The sequence below is a fragment of the Haliotis asinina genome, chromosome 3 (genome assembly GCF_037392515.1).
Source record: "Haliotis asinina isolate JCU_RB_2024 chromosome 3, JCU_Hal_asi_v2, whole genome shotgun sequence".
In the NCBI taxonomy this organism is placed as follows: domain Eukaryota; kingdom Metazoa; phylum Mollusca; class Gastropoda; order Lepetellida; family Haliotidae; genus Haliotis; species Haliotis asinina.
The window spans coordinates 38,456,823-38,475,047 of record NC_090282.1 but is presented as its reverse complement, the minus strand read 5'-3'; the positions used below and the strand labels follow the sequence as shown (position 1 = coordinate 38,475,047).

General features: G+C 40.8%; 1 protein-coding gene across 1 annotated transcript; it reads right to left on the bottom strand.

Annotated features, from left to right (window-relative positions):
• Window positions 1-950: 950 nt before the first annotated feature.
• On the bottom strand, window positions 951-16,085 carry LOC137277963 (contactin-4-like). Its single transcript, XM_067809982.1, has 12 exons — window positions 15,672-16,085; window positions 11,991-12,099; window positions 10,293-10,471; window positions 9,169-9,354; window positions 8,343-8,468; window positions 8,054-8,150; window positions 7,250-7,437; window positions 6,312-6,437; window positions 5,649-5,786; window positions 5,310-5,381; window positions 4,958-5,054; window positions 951-1,443 (listed from the first exon to the last, which is right to left on the bottom strand). The coding sequence occupies exons 1-12, from the start codon at window positions 15,721-15,723 to the stop codon at window positions 1,350-1,352; spliced, it is 1,464 nt and encodes a 487-aa protein (XP_067666083.1). The 5' UTR covers window positions 15,724-16,085; the 3' UTR covers window positions 951-1,349.
• Between the last annotated feature and the right edge of the window lie 2,140 nt (window positions 16,086-18,225).

Here is an 18,225-nt window from a genome sequence, read left to right as displayed (position 1 = left end):
AGAAGACTGGTTTCTAAACTGTCGTCATCAACATACGTGTACTTCAAGCATTACTCAAATGTGAAATCCTGACTTAACGTTGAACGATATATTCAATTTTTGGAAGATAACTCTTTAGGATGTGTTTTTTTTTGTTTTTTTGTTTTTTTTTGTTTTGTTTTGTTTTTTGTAAATTAAGCATAAGTTTCCACTTTACGTAAAAAGAGTAGATTTTCAAAATGACATTTGTAATTACTGCAGTAATGGTCTAATTGAGACCAAAGATCATTTTGTGTATGTGAGTACTATAATGACTTACGCTTGCCTTACATTACCGAACTCACAAATATATTCCATGGTCAGTTAATTTAGCCAAATATACTCAAATGCAAAAATAAAACTGTTATTAAAATCACTTCTGTTTATATACAAAAATTGTTTATATCAAGAAAATCGTGACTAAAATGTTATTCTTAATTCAATATAACATCTGCCACCTTACCGAATATAGTCTCGCTGCAGTGGAGGTCCCATCTTATATGTTATTTCTGATGATTGTTTTAACTTGAACATTTCTCAAGGACGTTGTTGCTTGTGAAACAAACATAGTGATAGTCAAGAACTATCATATATAAACCTATAAAGTATTTATAGTTTGGTCCTTTCGTCAGCAGCTAACAATAACACTGAATGTTTTCACGAACTGGTAAAGGGAGAAAATATGTTTGAGTAATTTCTTTGAAGAAATATTAACATGCATATATACAAATATTTACACATATCCGGCCCGCATTCCTTTAGTACATGGAGCGTCTATCGCATAATGGAAGGTCAGCAGGCATATCAAATGACGTTAAATGATAGTTGTTATCGTATAGGATGCTGACTTGGTGGTAAAGAAAGACGAGTTTTCTCAGAATCAGAGTGATCATTGATAAACTGAGGCAAAACAAATTAAAATAAGAAATGGAAAAGTGAATGAGTGAGTTTAATTTTACGCCGCACTCACTGCGAACAAACATTACGCATCAAAAACCGTTTCAAGAAAACATCACCTAACTACGCTTGCATGACCAGGGTGTACTGTTAAGTGATTTAGGGATACAATAATTAACGAATTTAACAACGTGCATTAGCTTATCTATCTACAAATAAAATGTACAATCAGTCTTTGCTCAAAGTGCGTTGCAGATGGTGAGAACGGTTTGTTTCGCTGATGTAAATTGAAATTGTTCTTTATATTAAAGATACCATAAGAATTTGGATTAAGGCTGTGACTGCTATTACACAATGTGTGCATTTCTGTAAATGATTTAACAATGTACTTGGAATAACAGACATTGGTTTTTGAAAGAATGTGGACAGATGGTTCAAACAGTCTGTCGACGCTTTGCCTTCTCCTCAAATGTGGCCTTGTCATCCTTCTTCACTCTCAAAGTTACCCTGTTCATTTGTCGTCGACGCCTGCAACGTGAAGAGAGTGAGTTTAGTTTTACACCGCATGTAGCAAACTTACAGCAACATCACTGCGATGATCAACGGAAATTGGTTTGTGGGGAATGAAGCGAAGACATGTCTTCGGCGTGATGAGCGAACGCTTTAACCACTAGGCTACCACACCACCCATCCGTGCGAAGATATATTGAACATATACCTTGGATGTTTGTCTCCAAATATCTGTACATTTCTGTGGTCATTCATCTCAGCTGTCCTGTCAGTGTTACAAACAATCACGGCCTCGGTAGAGATTTGATGGGTTCTTATCATTAGAGGGAATCTTATCATTTGACGTGTCATTTTCATAATACGACTTGTAGCACATGTTCACGACTGTTTTCAATTGAACTGACTAGCCCTTGCATGTATTCATGATCCGTGGCATTAATGGGACACCAAGGAAACCCCAACTCTTCGCATCAGGTATATTGTTTGATATTGATTCATAAGCACTTGTTCGTGATATAGAGAGATTGCACAATCGACTCCCCTGTTAGTCGATATTTCTTATGGATGACGAAACGGTTTAACGTTTTAAAATAAACGTGATTGTATGATCAATTGCGTTTCTTGGACGTGGTTCGAATTCCAGTATTTATGATTCAAGTTGTGTCAGCACCATTCCAACGCCTGTCCTTCACAAAGGGAGTCAAACGTCAAATGTCAGAAGACAGCCAGTTTCGAGTATCCGCTTCCCCATATAGGTACAAGTACAATGTTCGAAACCCATTTCTGGGGTACCTGCCATGGTATTGCTGGAATATTGCCAAAACCGACGTAAAACTAAACTCAATGACCAATAACGCTTCTCAGTTGCTAAAGGCATTATTTATAAAGTGTAACTACATTACTACATTACTATTATTTATAAAGAAATGAAACGAGGCTGCGTAAAACCAAACTCACTCGCTCACACCATGTACTCACAAATGTTCAAGGTACTGCCTACAACTGAACATGTTGATGTTATCACGATACATTGTGTGACATTGACAGAGGACATAGCAGACTGTCCCATTATCATCCCTGGTCATCATCATCTTTGACCATTATCATCTCTGACCATTATCATCTCTGACCATTATCATTCATGGCCATCATCACCCCTGACCATTATCATCTCTGACCATTATCATCTCTGACCATTATCATCCCTGGTCATCATCATCTCTGACCATCATCATCTCTGACCATTATCATTCATGGCCATCATCACCCCTGACCATTATCATCTCTGACCATTATCATCTCTGACCATTATCATCTCTGACCATTATCATCCCTGGTCATCATCATCTCTGACCATTTTCATCTCTGACCATTATCATCTCTGACCATTATCATTCATGGCCATCATCACCCCTGACCATTATCATCTCTGACCATTATCATCTCTGACCATTATCATCCCTGGTCATCATCATCTCTGACCATTATCATCTCTGACCATTATCATTCATGGCCATCATCACCCCTGACCATTATCATCTCTGACCATTATCATCTCTGACCATTATCATCCCTGGTCATCATCATCTCTGACCATTATCATCTCTGACCATTATCATTCATGGCCATCATCACCCCTGACCATTATCATCTCTGACCATTATCATCCCTGGTCATCATCATCTCTGACCATTATCATCCCTGGTCATCATCATCTCTGACCATTATCATCTCTGACCATTATCATCTCTGACCATTATCATTCATGGCCATCATCACCCCTGACCATTATCATCTCTGACCATTATCATCCCTGGTCATCATCATCTCTGACCATTATCATCTCTGACCATTATCATTCATGGCCATCATCACCCCTGACCATTATCATCTCTGACCATTATCATCTCTGACCATCATCATCCCTGGTCATCATCATCTCTGACCATTATCATCTCTGACCATTATCATTCATGGCCATCATCACCCCTGACCATTATCATCTCTGACCATTATCATCCCTGGTCATCATCATCTCTGACCATTATCATCTCTGACCATTATCATTCATGGCCATCATCACCCCTGACCATTATCATCTCTGACCATTATCATCTCTGACCATTATCATCCCTGGTCATCATCATCTCTGACCATTATCATCTCTGACCATTATCATTCATGGCCATCATCACCCCTGACCATTATCATCTCTGACCATTATCATCTCTGACCATTATCATCCCTGGTCATCATCATCTTTGACCATTATCATCTCTGACCATCATCATTCATGGCCATCATCACCCCTGACCATTATCATCTCTGACCATTATCATCCCTGGTCATCATCATCTCTGACCATTTTCATCTCTGACCATTATCATCTCTGACCATTATCATTCATGGCCATCATCACCCCTGACCATTATCATCTCTGACCATTATCATCTCTGAACATTATCATCCCTGGTCATCATCATCTCTGACCATTATCATCTCTGACCATTATCATTCATGGTCATCATCACCCCTGACCATCATCATCTCTGACCATTATCATCTCTGACCATTATCATCTCTGACCATTATCATTCATGGCCATCATCACCCCTGACCATTATCATCTCTGACCATTATCATCTCTGACCATTATCATCCCTGGTCATCATCATCTCTGACCATTATCATCTCTGACCATTATCATTCATGGCCATCATCACCCCTGACCATTATCATCCCCGATCATTATCACCCCAATATCATCTCTGACCATTATCATCCCTGGCCATTATCACCCCTATTATTGCTGGCCGCTACCATCTCTGACCATTATTTTCTCTGCACATTATCATCCCTCCCCATTATCATCTCCTACCATTAACGAGCAATGGCGAACGTACAAAACTGTACAATTTCACAACAAAATTGTACTAAATGACTAGCAAACCAGTATCTGGTCAACCAATGTCAAAGCACATACTTCCGTTTTACATCCAGGACGGTAACTGTCAGTAATGGTCTGAGATCCACGTCCCGGACCCAAACAGAAGTAACTGAGATGTTCATTCAACAGACCGTTATTTAGTCAGGTAAGTCTGGATTACAAAGCATTGTTCTCATAGCAAACTGATTGACTGGCCTGTTATTTTAGTTGTTAATCCGTAATCGAGAGAGTCCGTATTGTGGAGAAACCGGGATTGCACAGAGTCCGGATTTGATAGATTCCTCTGTAATGGACAGAAGAATGACAAATGTCCGGCCAGGAAGTACCAAACACACCACTACCACCTTTGACGTAAAAAGATCTCATTACAGCTGTCGGTCAGCTCTCAATTTGTTGCGGACAATCGTGATATTCAAATACCGAATTTCAGCCGATATAAAGTCTAGTTTCACACGGCATGCTGATGAAAAATAGGGACAATAACTAGGGTCCGTTCAATGCCTGATTCGTGGTCAGTTATAAAGAAGTGAAAGAGAAATCTGAAGTTATTAAATAAAATGAGCAAATCTGAAAATTCAAACTCACCACAAAACGAAACCAACAACCGCAGCTATGGCGAGTATGAACGTCACTACTACAATGGCAACTAGTGACCCGGCGGAGCTCGAACCGGGACCATGAGCTGTTTGGAATGAAACATGTCTGATTTAACGAATCGTTTTGATATAAATTTTATTTTCGAAAATCAGATTAAGTGAATGTTCTTGCAATGTGCTTGAGAGCATATAAGACCACGCGGACATGTACGTGAATGATTATGATAACCTTTCATTCGGCTTGAAGTCTTGTTGTTATTGAACATGAGATGGGATATGCTCTGGGAATACGGCCCAGTTTAGTCATTACGATACATGACACTGGGAAGATGCTGGCTCACCATTTCCTGCAGGTCTTTGTGTCGTGAACTCCCAGGTCGTCGTAGTGGTTGGTGGCAGTTCGCTGCTGTCATCTGAAACATGGTAAAACAATTCAGAGGTTTACTTAATGCACTTAAACACCACTGCAATGTACATAGTTTTCAATTTAAATATACAAACATGTTTCAATAAGTACATGCCATATCAATACATTCTAACAAAACATTCATTGCCAAATTTTAAAAATATTCCTTAAGTCTAAACATTTCTGTATTGTGTGTTATAAGGAGCATGACTTTGTATTTGTATAATTCGTTGTTAGCACCCGGCAGTATATGGCAATGTACATGTTCACTTACTGACGACTCTGAAACAGGCTGTCTTGGAGATGTAATCGATGTTGTTGCTGATGGAGCAGTGTACGCAGTCGTTGTCTCCCATTGACACTTTTTGAAACGTTACTTGGGATTTGTCAGGACTTACGGTCGCCTCCGAATCTGTTGAAGAAAGCGAGTTGATATTTATACCAAGGATGTACTTAAATTCTCACTCTCTCTCACACTGAACTGAACCGCTCTGCACTACTGCACTGCGCTGCACTACTCCATCGCTGAAAGGGTGATCAACAAATAATAATAAAGAAAATCAAAGATATCTTGGGTTGGTGGATACTCTGCTCGTCTCTGAAGCCCCAAAATACACACATTGTGCTGTCGGACCAACGACCATTATCCATCAACTAAAATGAAGTTGTTGGATCACAGAATCGACATAATATAGGAATACCAAATTCTATATTGCACCCTATATCCAGTTTTGCATTGGACCTTCATACCGATGTCAAGCATGGCAGAATAATGTAAACAAGATACAGAATATATATGGCAGGAGAAGGATGAACAGTTTAATCAATCGGCAAACATGAGAAAACTCGCCATCAGTAGGTTCAAAATGGAAACACTATTTTATGAATAAAGAGAAAACTTGACGAGGAAGCTATTTCAAATTAAGCTGATACTCACTAACGTCGATCCAAGATGTCACCAAATCAGACGTGGAACCAAGAGCCCTTGCCTTGCACATGAACGTCACATTTTCTCCTTCCAACACTACCTGGGAGTTTGGTGCATTCAGCCAGAGGGGACCAGCTGCAAGTAAGAATCGCCATTGAGCAGATAGCGTGTACACATGTTTTAAACAATTGCTCCTTCTGTGGATTGTGAGTGAGTGAGTGAGTGAGTGAGTGAGTTGAGTGTTACGCCGCACTAAGCATTAACCCAGCTATATGGCAGCGGTCTGTAAATAATCGAGTCTGGATCAGATAATCCAGTGATCAACAACATGAGTATCGACCACCCGATTCGGTTAGTCACCTCTAACGACAAGCATATTCGCCTTTTATGGCAAGCATGGGTTGCTGAAGGCCTGTTCCACCCCGGACCTTCACTGGTCGTTTCGGTTGTGGTCACGGTCTGATCCGCGAAGATCCGCGTTAGGATTGATCTTAAGCAACCCATGACAAATGGAATCGGGTGGCCAGGACATGGTTGACATAGGTCATTGTATCCCTATAGCGTAGATCGACGCTCATGATGCTGATCACTGAGTTTTCTGGTCCAGACTCGATTATTTACGTGCCTCTGCCATATAGCTGGATTATTAAAGATTGAAGTAGGCAACCTTTTGGTGTTGAATGTTTTCCGAAAACGGAGTTTCAAATATGCTATGGCGTACATAGGTTTAGAAACAATTGACAAGCAATTGTGTTGATATTAACTACATGCCACCAGTATTAAACAAATGAAAACATGAATGCGATAACATCACCAAGAATATCATCATTATGAAAAAAACATTACTATAAACATTGATGAAACTTTAGGATTTGATAGCCATCATATTGAAATATTCCATCCAAATGCCAAAAATATCTATGTGAGTTTTGAGGAATCAAACTTACAAACAATGCTCAACTTGATCTCAATCTGCTTGGTGCCAACAGGATTTCTGCCTTCACACTTGTAGGTCCCCTGGTCTTTTTCGTCATTGACGGGTATCCTCAGAATACCGCCATTGGGGTTATCATTTCTGTCTGCCAAAGTCGTGATATCTCTACCGTCCCGAGTCCACTTGACGACAGGAACAGGTCTTAAAATAGACTTCATATCTAAGCACCCCGTCAGATAAATGACTCCAATTGGCAATATATTTCGGGTTTTAAGGGACATATACTCATCCACCCTCGATCATCCACCCTTCACCATCCATCCTCTTTATCTCTGGATTTGCATTTCGGTAAACTTATACTGACACCAGTTTTCCATTCAAGTGGTTCTTGTGACCGTGAACTGTAAAGGTGCTCTTCTTAAAGCTAAATAAATAAAGAACATTGCGGCAGCAATGCGGCAACAGCATCACATTTATTGTGTTCATTCCACATTATGTGTCCATTTCAAATTTTGTGAAAGAAATTTTAAAAATTCGAAAGAGATTTGTGACATAACTGCAAGCATGCAACTGTAAGCATCATTTTGTGTATATTATTCTGTACGCGGGCCAACGGCCTTATTACAGAATAAAGGAAATGAATTATAAAATTCCACATTTGAATTCCAGTCACCCTTCCTTCACTACCCATGTTGCAACTGTTCGCCTACGGACATTGAAACATTCACCGTACGCAATGTATGCAGCTAACATTTGTACAATAGGTTTTGGCACACAATGCTGAGAGGTGAGTGCATGCAAGAATAAGATTTCTTACTTTCCGCTGAATATGCACTCCAGTTTCAACTCTGTAGCTAGCACGGCGGTCGTATCCTTGCTATACCACATAACCTTGGGTTCAATTTGAGCCGGTGCTGAAATATTCCAGTGATAAATTTATGACACTGACAGACAACTTAACTGAAGAAATGACGTTGTTGAGACTAGTGACCACAGACTGGGAAGATAAGGAAACCATCATCGTTCCTTGTTACCATATTAAAACGAGTCTTGTAGAATTTATGAAAAAAAATAATGCTTAAATATATAAAAGATATGTTGGCTACCTCCTCCTCCTCTGACCATGACCTTCACAGGACTGCTAAGCTTTCGAGTGTCCAACCGTCTATTAAATATGCCGCACTTGTAGAAACCACTATCTGTTTCTTTAACGAAAGCGAAGTGAAGTGTTCCTGCAAGTATCACAAAGACGGCTGAGTCATTTTGAGAGGCAAAAAATGCGTTGAAGATATCATTTCCTTTTAAAAGGGTTGTCATATAGCTCATTATTTCAATGTTTTGAATCAGTTTCTTGAGAGTTACAGATTGAGTTTAGTTTAACGCCGCACCCAGCAATATCCCAGCTACATGGCGACGATGGTCTCACAGTAATCGAGTTTGAACCAGACGACCCAGTGATCATCAACAGGAGCGTCGATCTGTGCAACTGGGAACCGATGACATGTGTCAACCAGGTCACCGAGCCTTACCGCCGAATCCCGTTAGTCGTCTCTTACAAGCATAGTCGCCTTTTGTGGCAAGCATGGGTTGCTGAAGACATTTTCTACCCCAGGCCTTCACAGGTCCTAACAAGTCTTCTATCAACTACAAATAACACCGAGTATGTGTACTAGCACACACACACACGCACGCACGTATGCACGCATGCACGCGCTCACGCGTACACACACACCTCCGATTAGTCTTTGTGCGACAAGCATGAGTTACTGCTGATCTATGTCGGATCTTCACGGGCCACGGGTTAGTTTCTTAAGGCGATATTGGAAATTGGTATTCAAGTATAACACGAAATATTGTGAATATCAACATTTAATAGGCGAGTTTGAAATCCATATTATTTTGTCTTATTCATGTTTAAGCTTGTATTCATACCTTTGCTATCCATCAGTACCCTGTCGTCCAAGCGTACGTCATGGTATTTTTCAGAACTCTTTTTGAAACTCCAGACGAACTTTCCGGGTGGGGCGCTATAGGGAGGGTCCTTACATTCCAGTGACATGTGCTCTCCGGTGGACTTGGTAACCTGTGTTTCGGGATTATTCCACTCAGTGTGAAGTGCTGTAAAATGTAAATCCATGTGCCATTAGCGTTTTCTTGTATGAACGCCAATTTGAAATGGTCTAGCACTCATGTTTGCGTTTGTGACGTTAAACGCCAACTATATAGACCTTGACGTTTTCGCAAATAAAAGTTTGCACATCTTTTCAAAACTCGTGTGTGCGTGTGTCTGCCGCACGACCTGGTCAATGTCAGTGACAACCCATGCAAACACCATATCGGAATTTCACAGGCACCTGTGATACGTTTTACTGTTCCTTGTTTAGGCAGGGTACCATATCTTAACGTTAATTGTATGATGAAGTCAGTCGGATGGAACACAGTACACAATGTCAGTACAAAAGAATACCTAGTCTTACACAGACTATCCTCAGTAACAGTATATTTCAGTTCGGTGTATAGAGGACATATACTTTTTTTACGAGGTAAGGACTATCCACTCCAACAAAGAGCAACGGGCGAAACAATTCAAAAGTATAAAAGGCATAACTGGGAAACTTATAATCTCACCCTTGCCAAAGAATAGTCTTTAAATAAGCCTATTGGACATTGATTATTGCTAGCGTAGCTCTGAGTGAGTGAGTGAGTGAGTGAGTATAAATCTTTCTGCTGTGACTCATTTTAGTGTGGCACCTGTTGAATACTTTTATTTCAGTCACCATGACGTATCAATTTTGTGCGTGAGGATGCCTCACAGCGTCCGAGTGAGTTTAGTTTTACGCTCCTTTTAGCAATGTTCCACCAGTGTCACAGCGGAGTACCCCAGAAATGGGCTTCACACATTGTACCCATGTGTGGAATCGAATCCGGGTCATCGGCGTGACAGGCGAAAGGTTTAGCCACAAGACCATCCCAACCCCAAGGTCGTTTAACAAATCATATAACCCCCAGCCAACCCAGGTCACATACAGGTATATGATCTAGATATAGACTCTTACTTGCTTGAATCAAGGTGATAACTGGAGAGATGGCATAGCCCCCGTCATTGACTACTTTACACGTGTAGTTGCCATTATCACGCGAATTGAAGCTCGAAAATGTCAGGGTCCCATTTTCCGAAACCGAAAGATAATTGGTCTTCGAATCGAGCTGCTCTCCATTTCGCATCCATGTGTAGCTGTGGAGAAAGAGTATGTACAGAATGAGTAAATGCGTGTATGTTTACGCCGCTCTTAGGTATGTTGCAGCAATATCACGTCGCTGGACATCAGAAATGGGCTTCACACATTGTGCCCATGTAGCATATCAAACCCTGGTCTGGGGAGCGAACGTTTTAATCATCAGACCAAAACATGAGTCTCATTAACCTATTGACCTACTTTTCAGCCGATCCGAATTTTTCCTGTGAAAGTGAAAATAGACATCACAAACAACTCTGGTTACACTGAATTCCAATTCCTTGCTTCATAAGAAAATGATATTTACAAATGAATTTTAAATTTAGATTTTAATAACATCGTATTTCTATATTATATGGCGAGGTGTAGGCAGCATGACCTTAACTAAGACGTCACAGACTGTCCCTGTTTGATGAGGTCGTAAAATGATTCACAATGCATCTGGTTCACTGGTTGCACCTGCTCGGTGTTTGTTTGCGTTTATTCAGTTTAGTTCTGTAATGCACAATTAATGAGATTGATGTAGTATCGGTTCCGTACCAGACCGCTAAACGTTTCTAGTGTAAGAGCCTCGTTTTGAGATTTCCATGACTCGTTTGTCGAGATGTTCGTTTGTCAGGGCTCGCTATACGACGTGTTTGCTAGGATTAGGAGGAGCGTAGTGTTGCAATATCCAAATTCTTAGCTGTATCAGATGATGCAGATTACTATTTATGTATCCAGTTCAATGAATTAACTTTAAGAATCTGAACTGGTTATTGCATTAAGTTGCGCAATAGGACGGAACCCAGTCAACAGGAAACGAGACTGTTTTGACTTGTGGCTACTCCACCGTCCATATATAGAGGGGACTAAACAATACAGGAAATGGGACAAAGCGAACAATACTGATCGTTACATCCGTCTGTTTTCCGTTTGTTATAAACGGGGTTTGCTTTACATATCTTGTTACACCATTGTTTCTCTCCTACCTAGACAACAGACACCACATGTACCACATCGTGCGTCCTACATAACATTGCATTAAAAATGGAAACAAAAACATTTGTTACCCCTGTGTGCATTATATTCAAAATATACAAAATGGATCTGGTTTTTGAGATCAAGATAAAAACTTAACACATCTAGTTTGACGTTTGGGGTTTTCTAAAGTAAAAGCTCAATAGAATTTAAGTTTTAACATGATAGAGATATGACGGCATCCATGGCGATCCCTCTTTATCAAATGGAGATGCCACCGGGTTACTGCTCCGCTGTGAGAAACCCAACTTACAATTCGGCGTTCTGTATGATGTTCAAGGACGCCGCGGGGTCGCAGTCCTGGGTCCGCTTTCACGAAGCAACCTTTACTAAGGTTAATCTTTATAACTGCCATTGATTAACATTGCACTATGGTTACCATAGTGACTCACGATCACCTTAGTGCTTTGTGAAAGAGGCCTTGTTGTCATAGCTGTTTTGAAAGCGGCATTAAAACTAAACTACGTCACTCATTGAAATGAAATTCGCCTCAAATACCTTAGTGGTGAGTCACCATCTGCCACGCATCGAACTTCGAATGCTTTTCCGAGAAGTGGATACCGAGTGCCTCTTATTCCTGGCTCAGTAATAGCTGGTTGAGAGGAGGCTGGAAAAAAAGTCATTCATGTATTTTATTTCTTTGCGATTTTGTTTTGGCTTTTTTCCTTTAGTACTTTGTTTCAGCGATGTGTTTGTTGTCTGGACAGAGAACCATTCGTAATTATCAAAGTGATGAAAAAAATGTGTTTAATGCTCACTAAGATGTACTAAAGCATCACTTTAGTAGTGGCTTGCTGAAACGTATTTTAAACAATAAAATACTTAAATCGGAAATTTGCAATTAACAGCTCAAGTATCTTTGACCAACACTTCCATTTACAAAACCCCTCGCCCGAGCATCAGGTGTATACATATTTGCAATCATTTAGGCCTAAACAGTAGTGAGTGAGTGAGTGAGTGAGTTTGGTTTTACGCCGCTTTTAGCAATATAGTGGGGGACACCAGAAAATGGGCCTCACACATTGTACCTATGGGGGGAATCGAACCCAGGTCTTCGGCGTGACGAGCGAACGCTTTAACCACTAGGCTACCCCACCGCCCCGCCTACACAGTATGTGTACCAACCGCTTCAGTGGGCTGGCATTCATATACCAACAGAGTAGACATTAACAACAATCATACATTTCATTATGTCTAAACAACGGGCACATTTGTACTAATGATCAATAAGGAAGTAAATTTATGCTAACATTCTTGTCCCCGCCCACACTGATAGAATAGTTGTCAAAGAAATGGATCAGCAATTTAATATTATGTTTTAAACGTATGTCGGTTGGTCGGTTTGTTGTAAACCTCAGCAAAATTCCAGCTATATGACGGTGGTCTGTAAATAATCAAGTCTGGACTAAACAATCCAGTGATGAACAACATGAGCATCGATCTACACAACTGGGATACAATGACATGTGCCTACCACGTCAGCGAATCTGACCACCCGATCCCACTAGTCGCCCTTTACAACAAACGTGGCTCACTGAAGATCAATTCTACCCCGGGTCGTCACAGATTATTTAAAGTTAACGTATTTACATGCATGTTATTAAAGTACATAGTATGTTCGTTAAGTGAACAAATAAGTAATGTGAGTCAGTCAACAAAAAGTGTCTTTCACTTGCTATTGGACACGTGAAGGTTCCGGGGTAGAACAGGCCTTCAGCAACCCATGCTTGCCACAAAAGGCGACTATGCTTGTAAGAGGGACTAACGGGATCGGGTGGTCAGGCTCGCTGACTTGATTGACACATGCCACCGGTTCCCAATTGCGCAGATCGATGTTCATGCTGTTGATCACTGGATTGTCTGTTCCAGACTCCAAATTTACAGGCCGCCTCCATATAGCTGGAATATCGCTAAGTGCGGCGTAAAACTAAACTCACTCACTCACTTTCTATTGACGCAAGTCAATAGACATGAGTCATCAAAACTCAATTCGCGTGTGAGTTTAAAAAACTCATATTTCTGTGACCATGACGTGTTTGTGTAATTTTACTGTTTTCAGTTTCCGGTTATCGACACTGTTTATGTTTCGTGAGCAATTAAAAAGCCTTAAGGGCATTTCACAATTAAACAGGATCAAAGTTCTCCAGCTGCTGGGAACAATGATTACTTTACATAACGGTACCATGTTTACTCCCAGCGGCTGGGAACAGTGATTCTGTTATATACCGGTACCATGTTTGCTCCCAGCGGCTGGGAACAGTGATTCCGTTATATAACGGTACCATGTTTGCTCTCCGCTGCTGGGAACAGTGATTCCGTTATATAACGGTACCATGTTTGCTCCCAGCGGCTGGGAACAGTGATTCCGTTATATAACGGTACCATGTTTGCTCCCAGCGGCTAGAAACAGTGATTCCGTTATATAACGGTACCATGTTTGCTCCCAGCGGCTAGAAACAGTGATTCCGTTATATAACGGTACCATGTTTGCTCTCCGCTGCTGGGAACAGTGATTCCGTTATATAACGGTACCATGTTTGCTCCCAGCGGCTGGGAACAGTGATTCCGTTATATAACGGTACCATGTTTGCTCTCCGCTGCTGAAAACAGTGATTCCGTTATATAACGGTACCATGTTTGCTCCCAGCGGCTGGGAACAGTGATTCCGTTATATAACGGTACCATGTTTACTCTCTGCTGCTGGGAACAGTGATTCCGTTACATAACGGTACCATGTTTGATTCCCGTTGATCTGAACAGAGACACATTCCCTACTCCGCTTTTGGGAACAGTGATTCTGTCATATAACAGTAACATATTTGCTACAGGCTGCTAGGAACAGTGATTCCGTAAATATAACCGTTGCAAATTTCTTTCTCCGATACTGTGAACAGCGATTGCGCTTTATAATGGTAACATACTAGTATTCCCTTCTCCGATGTTAGGAATAGCGAATCCGTTATATAACAGTACCATGTTCGCTTAATACATGAGAAAGACTGGTGTCTGATGTATGATGCGTTGACTACTTTGGTGTAATTTGCGAACATGATTATATTGTTCGGAAACCTACAAACACAAATCAAATCGAATCGTAAATTAAAACCCACGGCAACAGCTCCCTGGTGTGGTGAAGGCAAGTAATTCTGCAGAGTTATCTTTTTTTATCAGACGAAAAATAGTAGGCATCCAACAGCCACGAAACTACTAGTGCATAATAAAACCATATGTATAGGTGTCTCTGTTTTACGGGATGTTTACTTTAAAGCCCTCTCGGTATTATTGCAGCAGGATTTATTTTTACTTTTTAACAAGTAATAGTCAAACTTGATTGCCACGTAAGCGTTAGTATATAATTTTAGTATTAACAGATCAGTGACAGTTAGACTTCGTGTCCCAGTAGATGTCCAGCACTACTAGTAAACTATCGACAGCCAAAGGTTAGGTTAGCTTCCGGCATTACTTTGTCGAGATGTCTATCAGTTATCAATGATCATATGATTGACGGATCGTCCCAAGACGTCGTTGGTATCAACTGCCGTTGGGCAAAAGCTACGTTTTTGGATAAATGGGTGTACAGTGTTACAACAGAGCTTCATGAAAGCGGAAGAATCGTTTTCGAGCCGTTTTGTAAATAGTATATGAATGGTTTGGGGATGACGCAATCTGGGCGTGGATTTGGATCTCTGTGACTGGTAGAAAAGAGTTAAGAGTGGTATTCATAGACTCGTCATTCGGCAATTTTACCATAACGCATGGTGCCATTTGCTAACCAAAATGAACGCCGTTTTGTGTTGCAAGATGCCAAGTGAGATCACACAGAGCTCATATGGTACCGCCGAACAAGAGAACAAGCCCGCAGAAATATATATATAAAAGTGGCAATTATCGAACACAACACACGTGTTTCGGTCAGTCTCAGAGCCCCGGTAGTTCCGAAAGTGTCGTGAAAACACCTATTTGATTAAGTGAGTGAGTGAGTGAGTGCGTTTACCTTCACGCCGTTTTTATCAGTATTCCAGCAGTATCACGACCCGGGCTCCACACATTTACCATGTGGGAAATCCAACACAGGTCTTCAGTGTGACGAGCGACCACCTCAACCACGAGACCACCCCACCGCTCTCATTCACATTAGTAATCATCATATAAAGTAGAACACGGAAACCAAGTACGTACCTGAATGCGCTATCACAAACGCCAATAGTGACGTGAGAGATCCCCCGAGCATGACGACGTTGAAGACGAAGGTACACTTGTACAGTGATGAGGCGATGGCAACTCGGATTTGTGTCGCTTATATGTCCGGTAAGCTGTCGGCACCTTTCAAAGAATCAGTCCCATCACAGGGAAATAGTTACTGGGTGCGTTGTATCAAAACTTAAATCGACCTTTGACATTGTTTGTTAACCCGTATATCTGCACTCTACTCTTGCCAATTATGACCTTATTGTGTCAGTACAGTGACATATCTGACATATCACACTCACGCTTTACACTCACACTCACACTCACACTCACACTCACACGCACACTCACACACCGGCACATGGATGACTTTGCATGACCTCAGACCCACTGGCTAATCTGCATATCACGTGACATATGACGTTTCAACTTGTTTGTAAACAAATGAGCTTATTCCGCTGTTGGTCTAGATTAACGCAAGCCGTCCTGGTTAGTTTTCGTATTGTTGCGCAAAGTAACACCGTGGGTGAATGAGTACGGTCTTTACGCCGCTTTCAGCAACATTCCGGCAATGTCACGACAGGGGACACCAGAAATGGGCTTCACACATTGTTACCTATGAGGGGACGTGAATCCGGATTGCCATTTAGAAGTTGTCAATACTAATGTAGAACTTCGTGGTTAGTTAGTAACTCTCAGACAGTTCAAGGTGATTTCATACACTTTGTTCAGCTTTGTCATGGCATAAACCAGGGTATTAACAAAAGTACTGCAATACTTTTGACATACATATTTTATTGATTATCACAACTCAAAAAGGTCATATTAATGTTTTAAGTACCGTAATGTTATTAAGAATGCACGGCTGGCCGAATGCGTCACTTCTATCATCGACGATCTTACTGTATCATAGAACTGTGACGTGAAAAAGAACGTCGTGCCGTTGGAAAGATTTGGCGAAATACACACCTAGAAATTCATCGTCAAATATCGCAATATGGCGTCTCGCAATATGGCGTTCGGCAAAACAGGCATTCATGTCGAAAAACATTAAAGAGAGTAAAACTGCAGCTTCACCTCATTAACCCCCTAAAGCGAAATTGTAACCGTTGTCTTACTGAACACAGTGATCCGAAGAACTTATCAGATGAGTTTGTGAAATTCTTCTCCAGTAAAACTGGAGACATTCGCAGTGATTTGCTCAGACGACAGAAACCGTGCCCCATTGTCCTTGATGAGGTTCCTTTCACCAGACAACCTCGCACCACATGTAGAACTCTTGCAGGTTCTGATTTGAGGCTGGTCGTTTCTGCAAAAAGTGAAAACACCATCTCTTGATGTTCTCCCAGACTGGGTCACATAATCCACGTTTTCTAGAACACGTCACAATTTAATTCTGGACTCACAAAAGTCCAGAAACTCTCAGCACTGTGGCCACTCTCTCACAAGGGATTTCGCAAAATTAAACAGGCAGCTGTTATGTATGTGTGTTAAGGATGAAAAAATGAAAAAAAATTTTTTCGAAAACTCAAACTTTAAACTCGCTCGCCCATGGGCACGCCCATGGCCGAACAGTGGCCAATGGGTAGGCCCATGGGCAGGCCCATGGGCGAAAGTGTTTAATTTCATCCAGAATAAATGTTTTGGAGGTTGTAAATGAATGGAAAAATGTTAATAAGTATCATGACACAAATTTCAGTTTGTTGTGACTTGACTCTGCTAACTGACAGCGATTTTAAAAAATCTCGCCCATGGGTGAAAAACATATTGGCCCATGGACGAGAATAAATAATTTCATTGAAACTACATGTTTTTTTTCCAGGCTTTGCAGTTTTTCAATAAATGAACGTGTATTTATTATTGTCTTGACACGAAATTAAGCTTAGTTTGACATAATTCGGCTAATTAAAAGTGATTTTTCAAAAAGTCTCGCCCATGGGCGAAAACCATTTGGCCCATGGGTGAGAATATTTACTTTTACTCAAAATACACCTTTTCCCATGTTTTGGAGGTTGTGAATGGATGAAAGTATGTTCATAAGTATCATGTCACAAAATTCAACTCATTTTGAATTAATTCCGTTAATTTAGAGCTATTTAACAAAATCTCACCCATGGGCGAAAAACATTTTGGCCCATGGGCGAGAATATTTCCTTTTACCCCAAACACATCTTTTCCAATATTTGGAGGGTGTAAATGAATGAAAGTACATTTATGAGTATCATGACAGAAATTTCAACTCATTTTGACTTAATTCCTCTAAATGAGAGCAATTTTGAAAACTCTCGCCCATGGGAGAAAGACAGTTTGGCCCATGGGCGAGAATATTTGCCTTCACTCAAAATACATCTTTTCCTGTGGTTTGGAGGTTGTAAATGAATGAGGATATATTTGTAAGTATCATGGCACAAAATCCAACTCATTATGACTTAATTCTGCTAATTGAGACCGAGTTTCAAAAAACATCTCGCCCATGGGCGAAAAACATTAGGCCCATGTGCGAAAATATTTCCTTTTCACTCCAAATACATCTTTTCTAATGTTT